This window comes from Fukomys damarensis, unplaced genomic scaffold (genome assembly GCF_012274545.1).
Source record: "Fukomys damarensis isolate Sample0158 unplaced genomic scaffold, DMR_v1.0_HiC HiC_scaffold_39, whole genome shotgun sequence".
Classification (NCBI taxonomy): Eukaryota; Metazoa; Chordata; class Mammalia; order Rodentia; family Bathyergidae; genus Fukomys; species Fukomys damarensis.
In genome coordinates this window covers 17,714,020-17,721,315 of record NW_022900951.1, presented here as the reverse complement: position 1 = coordinate 17,721,315, position 7,296 = coordinate 17,714,020, and the positions used below count along the sequence as shown (strand labels likewise).

Here is a 7,296-nt window from a genome sequence, read left to right as displayed (position 1 = left end):
CAGCAAGTTTTCTAATAACTCTAAGGGTATTTAAGAACAGTTTTGAAGGACTTTTAACATGATTATCCATCTCAAAATTTGTATTTTTAAAATTTTTCAGTTACTGAAGAATGACCATGGTGTATATAATACTTCATGTGAACCAGTGTGCCTGGAAAGGCATGCAGAAGTGCACAATAAAAAGCTTTTTGGGGACTGGGGATGTGGCTAAATGGCGCTGTACCTGCCTGGCAAGTACAAGGTCCTGAGTTTGATTCCGTATTGGAAAAAAAAAAAATAAAGGCTTTTCAAGATACAAGTATATACAGTTTTTTTGGTGTGTGTTGCTGGGGACCAACCCAGGGCCTTCAACATGATATATCACTGAGGTACATCCCCGGCCAGTAAACACTTCTTTGTGTGTGTGGAGGTGGGAGTAGAACTCAGGGCCTTGTGTCTGGTAGGCAAGCACTCTCTACCACTGAGTTGCACCAGCAGCCCTCAGTTTCAGATTATAAACTCCTTTTTTTCCTCCCAAGAATTATATTCCATCCTGTGGCAGAAATGGTAATATGAACTTACAAGTGTGCCGCAGCCTGCTCCTATTAGCTTTCCAGAGCCAACAGTGTATATCTCCTCCTAATTTCTCCTTTAGGAACTATAGGCTACAACTTGAAATTGGCTACAATGGGAGTATTCATACCACAGAAACCAGAACCAGAAAACGCTAATAACAGAGCTGCTCACTATACCTTCTAGTCAGGTGTTGAAACATTTACTAGCATGCCCCTCCTCCCATACCTAGTCTTCCCTCCCCTTTTCTACAGCAATTGTTTGCATGGGATTGGGGGGATAAGCATCAGGGTTTGAATGGAACCACACTGCCTTACTGTGGAATCTAGTGGTTATTATGGAGCCAGACTTGAGACTGGTAGAAGCTACATGTTAGGAGTAGCAAAGCTAACAACAGAGATCTCCTAAATCACAGAATTATCAACATTGAGCTATTTACATTTGAAATGTTTTCAGAATTGAAGCCATTTTTATTTTGTTATTGAAACAGATACCTAGGTAACACACATGTTCCATGTACCATATTCACATCATAAAAAATTTTTAAAAGTGATCTAAGTTGTTACATTCCAGAAATCTTGACAGTAAGATGGTTCAGGGCTTATTGGAAAAATAATCTTTTCTATTATACATAAATATACCTTTTTAAAACACCAAAAGTATTAAATTTATTAGGCCATATTTTGAACACTTTCCTATATTTGTAGTCATATCAATTCTATTTCATATATTTGCTACATAGTAATCCATCATATAAACATATCAATTTATTTGATTCTATATTAATGATCATTAGGCTGCTTAAACCTGTTCATACAATGATGTAATAAACAGATTTGCTTTTATCATTATGGATCTACTTAAGTATGAATCTAAAAGGGAATTTCACCTAGAATTGGAATTACTGGGTCAAAAAAGCATGTGCACTGATATGGTTCTCCTAAGTTTACATTAATTCATGTTTCCCTTTCCTCTGAACAATACTGGATTTGATAGTCTGCCAGGTGAAAAGCAAAATCCTACTGTCTTGATTTCTAGTTCTTTACTAATAAATGAGCCTACACATTTTATAAGGTTATTTTCTCTTGTTTGAAAGCCACCTACTTCTATCAAATTACTTTTTATAACTTTGGCAATTTTTGACTAGCCTTTTTTTTTTTTTTTTGAGATGAGGTCTTACTATACACTTTAGGCTGGCTTTGAACTCACTAAGTAGACCTGGCTGGCCTCAAACTCATGGCAAGACAGGGTCTCATTATTTAGTTCAGGCTGGCCTTGAACTCACTAAGTAGACAAGGATGGCCTCAAACTTATGGTGAGACAGAGTCTTACTATGTAGTTCAGGCTGGCCTTGAACTCATTACGTAGCCTCGAACTTGTGATCCTCCTCCTTCAGCTTCCTGAGTGCTGGGATTATAGGCATGCACCACCATGTCTGGCTAGCCTATCTTTTTAAAAGATTTGCACATGTCATTACTTATATGCATTGAGGTATGTGGTCCTTTGTAACTGGTATTAAAATTTTCTTCCCTAAGTTTATTTTAATTGTTTTACCTATATGGCATTATAATTTTTGATAAAGGGGCTGGGATTTAGCTCAGTGGCACCGTGCCTGCCTTGTAAGTGCAAGGTTCTGAGTTTGATCCCTGGCTCCGGCAAAAAAAAAAAAAAAAAAAAAAAAGATATGGTCAAATGGCTCCTTTGTAGCAAGTCTTTCCCATTTTAAGAAAGAAAGAGTCATATGTGTTTTCTTGTACTACTTTCAAAGTTCAATACAATTCAAACCCTAAAACCTCACTCAGCTACTCAATTCAATATGTATTAGAATATATTCTAGTGGAACTAATCCAGAATACTACTCCCTAACTCTAACCCCGTAAGTGCTAATCGCAGAACAAGGCAAGAACACAAGAACAAAGATAACAAAGGTGAGGGCAAACAGTAGTGCTGACTCCTTAGCTCTCTGAAGTTTCGTATTTTTTACCAGGCAGGCAGTTAGTACCAAATCACGGGCCTATATTGTGAACTTGACCATGAAGGCTAAGTGGCAATGGGGGGCTGTGGAGCCCACACACTACCTTCATCTAAACCACCTCTTGTCTATTATGATTTATTTATAAATACACTTCTGTGGTTAAGTTTTTACTTTTCCTAGAGGAGGACTTAACACTGGCATTACTGGCATTTTGGCCAGATAATACTTTGCTGTAGAGGACTGGCCTATGCACTCTAGGATGTTCAGCATTCCTTGGCTCTACCCACCAGATGCCTGTAGCACTCTCTCCCTCTCCTATATCACTATTACATTAATAAAGGTAAGCTATTTTGGGCAAGTTGTGCTGGGGATCAAACCCCAGGACCTTGTGCATGTATGCAATTGCTGAGAGCTATACCTCGAGCCACAGCTACTCTTTGTGCATGTATGCAATTGCTGAGAGCTATACCTCGAGCCACAGAGCTTCTCTTCTTTTTCTTCTTTACATTTTTTTTTTTTTTGCTTTTCCCACTACACAAGATGTACATACCAGGTGTTTAAAGTCAATATATACACAATACATTTTGCGACTAGTCTCTATCACTGAACAGGCAAATAAATTGTACTCAACAACATCTAGTTTTTTTTAAAAATGACCAAAATAGGTTTAAATTGACTATTAATCTAATGCAGTAGATACTGCATAATTCAACTAAAAGATAGTTATTCAAAATGTGTTAACATTAAATAATAAAAACAAAATTAAAATATTATACAAAGCTTATATAACTTTTCTTTAAAAGGAAAATATGCATATAATTCCTCATTCTTTTTTAAAGAAAACCTTTCTCAATAAAACATATCCACTTCCAGCAAAACCACATATATAATTGCTAAGCATATTCTAAAAGTTTAAAAGTATAAACATGAACATTTGTAAAAGACCTTTTTTTGTGGTGCAAGAGATCAAGTGGAAATATAAAGATTTTTTAAAAACTGTTAGCAACAAGTTAACTTCACATTTATAAGAATGTAAGTACCATTATTTACCTGTTGAAACCCAAGTTCACAAAACACCATTACAGAACAAGAAATGGTACCTTAACAATATTATTTGATAGAAAGACTATTTTTAAAACTCTTTTTAACTGTTCTAGCATAACTCTTAAAATATAAAAGATTCATTACATTTTTCTTAGAAACACTATTCAAACATGAAGTTTATACAGGGAGATCTTTTTCAAATGGGAAGTGTAACAAGAGATGGAGGTGAAGAGGAAGGGAAAAAGGATTAAAAAAAGAACTGAAGAAAAAATGGAAACAGCTTTTTCAAATGGGAAAAGGATCAAGAGTTGGAGGGAACAGGGAGGGATGGGAGGGGATAGTGACAAAAATAATTATGTACACGTACAAATTCCACACAAAAAACATAATCATGGGCTGGGGATTTAGCTCAGTGGTTTCTGCCACCTGCTTTGCAAGCGCAAGGTCCTTAGTTTGATCCCCAGTATCAAAACAAACAAACAAACAAACAAAAGAACCAAAAACTGAAAACCAAAAAACCAAAGCAAAAACAAAAACAAAAAAGTAATCACTATGTACTACAAACATGTATTAATAAACAAACAATATAGAAACAGGAGGCATAATTATTCCCAACTACACTACCAGCCTTTTTACAGAATGTTCCTGTTATTAGCGTGTGCTAAAATATGCGATTTCAGGTTAGTTGACTGAGCAAACCTCCGGTCACAACCATTGAAAGGGCACACGAAGGGCCTGTCTCCTGTATGGATTCGCACATGAGTGCGCAAATTGAATTCCAGGGAAAAGCGTTTCCCGCAGCCCTCAAAGATGCACTGGAAGGGCTTCTCTCCAGTATGAACCAGCTGATGTCGTTTAAGTTTTGAGTTCTCAAGAAAACCTTTGCCACATTCTGCACATATGTAGTCTCTGGTACCATGGGTGTGCAGATGTTTTCTCATAGCATAGATATCCTTGAACATCTTCGTGCAGCCTTCTTGACAGCAAGCTACAGTTCTCGGAATGTCATCTTTGGGTTTTTTGGGCTTCATTTTTGTAAATTCTGCCAACTGTTTGGGATCAGAGAGGTCAATGCCAGGTATTCCTTCAGGAGGTAGTTTCTTCCCTTTCATGTATTCTGAATAATCAGGAGTCGTGTTTTCAGTTTGTCCGCGAATCTCTACCTCGAAATCTCTTTCATTGCTCGAGGATAACTTGACGGGGAAAATCTCCTGTAGGGTTTGGACCTCTACCGGTTTCTGCTGCCAGTTCTTGCTGCCCACCTTGGAGCTGCTGCCTTCTGCCCTAGCCTCACTGCTGTTGCCCTTGCCTTTGCACTTCTTGCTGTGACTGCTGTGATTTGCGGAGTGATCAGAGGATGATGGTGTGGCAGAGGATGGCAAAGAGACCTGAGTCGACTGGAAGTAATTGTCTTCACCGTCAACTGGTACGATCACCTGGCCCTTGAACTCACTGTTGACTTGCTGACTGTCTAAGTCACAGTAGTCCACCACCTCCTCTCGGGTTTGTACCAAGATCAATTCCTGGAGGTTGTCATTGCTCACATTACTGGTGACAACCGGCTGCAGTGCAAACAGAGGCGGGTAATGATAGCCACCGTGGACCCAACTGTCGCCAGTATCCTGGTGTAAGAGGGTTTGCATCCCCCCGGTGTCCCTAGGAGTCGCCTCCTTATCTACCTGCTGCAGCTCCAGGAATTCTGGTGGCAATTCCATATTTTCGGTGAGGTAGGTAATGTCATCAGAGGCCATGACTGACACCTTTGCAGTGGTCTTTACTTCTGACAGCCAGTAAGTAGTCCGAAAGCCACAAAGAGGAAAGGCTGAGGGGAGAAAAGCTCCAACTCCACACAGCAGAGTGGGCGTGAGAAAGCCCACGTTTTAACGAAGCTCAAACTCCAGAGGAGTGGGCGAATGCACAGCGCCTGAGTACCTCACGGAACGGCCGGGCACTTCGCGCATGCGCCCGGGTACCTCACACGCACGCGCCTGAGTCACTTCGCGCATGCGCCCGGGTATCTCACATGCACATGCCGTGCACCTCACGCATGCGCCCGGGTACCTGGTGCGCGTGCCCAGCCACCCCACGCATGCGCCTTCTGCCGCTCAGCAGAGTGCGTTCAGGGTGCGTACTCACTCAACTACACCCTCTTCTGTTTGCTGGGTTTGAGTTAAGCCACTCCTTATACCACCTAGCTGTTGTTGACTGAATATTAATTTCACAACCGGTTTCTTTACTCAGATTTTCTGTACTTCACCCCCCAATAAGGCTTATAATAGTATCTGAAAAAAAAAGCCTATGCCTTTTTAATATTTACACTTCTTTATTTCCTCTTATTTAATTGCACTGACCCATATTTACAGACCAAAATTTAATATCAATAATAGTTGATAGCGGGATTACTTATCTTACCCACTTACATGAATGCTACTAAATATTACACCATTATGAGATACCCGGCTATTCTTACTTTTACTAAGGATTTTTTCAAAACCATTAATAGATGTTTAAATCTGGTAAATATTATCTCATATTCTGAGATAAGGAATATTTTTCCCTAATGGCAATTATTTACCACAAATAGATTTTCCAATATTGAAGTACCCCTGCATTCTTGAGCTCCATCATGTATCTGCAGGTTTTTTTGTGCTTTAACACAAAAAATATGTCACTGTCATATTGGTTAAAAGAAAATCTTATCCAGGAACGGTGGTGCACCCCTGTAATCCCAGCATTCTGGCAGGTGAAGGCAGGAGGACTGAAAGTTTGAGGGGAACTAGCAAGACCCTGTCTCAAAAATAAAAATTTTTTAAAAGGCTGGATATATACCTCAGTGTGACAGACAGCCCTGGCTTCAATTCCTAGTACCAAAAAAAAAAAAAAAAAAATCTTAGTTTCCTGCTCCATGCTATCTGGAAGGTTATGCTAAAGTGGATTTTGTTTTGGGCCTTGCTATAATTCAGGCTGACCTTGAACTCACTATGTAGCCGGGACTGGCCTCGAACTTGCAGTGATCCTCTTGCCTCAACCTCCCAAATGCTGGGATTACAGGTGTGCAGCACCACTCCTGCTCCCCCCCATTTTTTTTTTTTATAAGAGTCTTGCTATGCGGTTCAGGCTGGCCCTGAATTAATTATGTAGGCAAGCCTGGCCTCCAACTTATGGAGATCTTCCTGCATCAGCCTCCTGAGTGCTGGGAATCTTTTTTTTTTTTTCTGCAAAGAACTCTTGGATTTAACAGTTCTACTTTGCGTTTCTCTAATTTATCATTTTATGCCTATATCCTTATTACATTCTTACTTAACTTTTTATGAGATAGGTTTTGCTATGTAGTTCAGGCTGGCCTCAAACTCATTATATAGCACAGGCTGGCCTCGAATTTGCAGAGATCCTCCTGCCTCAGCCTCCCAAGTGCTGTGATTATAGATGTGAATCACCATGCCTGGCTACTTAACTATTTTATAGCTCTTTATGTATTTCTTAAATTGAATGTTTAACTGATTCATTCCTATTTCTAATTGTATGGCAGTAAATTTTTCTTTTTGCAAAACTTTATATGGGCCATGGATTTAGTTCAGTGGTGCTGTCACCTGCCTCACAAGTGCACGGTCCCAAGTTTGATCTCCAGTACCAAAAAGAACAAGACTTTATATGTAAATTAGTCCTGTAGACAGTTCATTATCATCATTTTTGTTTGTTTTTTTTTTTTTTTAGAGAGTCTCACT

The 7,296-nt window shown here is 39.4% G+C and overlaps 2 protein-coding genes across 3 annotated transcripts in view; both read right to left on the bottom strand.

The window, feature by feature from the left end:
* The window catches only part of Mbtps2 (membrane bound transcription factor peptidase, site 2), a 39,661-nt gene that overhangs the window by 17,874 nt on the left and 14,491 nt on the right, over positions 1-7,296 (bottom strand). The gene's annotated exons all lie outside the window — the stretch shown is intronic.
* Yy2 (YY2 transcription factor) lies at positions 4,163-5,511 on the bottom strand. Its single transcript, XM_033760162.1, has one exon. It carries the CDS (start codon positions 5,320-5,322, stop codon positions 4,204-4,206), a length of 1,119 nt encoding a protein of 372 aa, XP_033616053.1. The 5' UTR covers positions 5,323-5,511; the 3' UTR covers positions 4,163-4,203.

Bases quoted from the DNA above. Each gene is read 5' to 3' on its own strand.
- Yy2 (XM_033760162.1), bottom strand. From the start codon at position 5,322: ATGGCCTCTGATGACATTACCTACCTCACCGAAAATATGGAATTGCCA.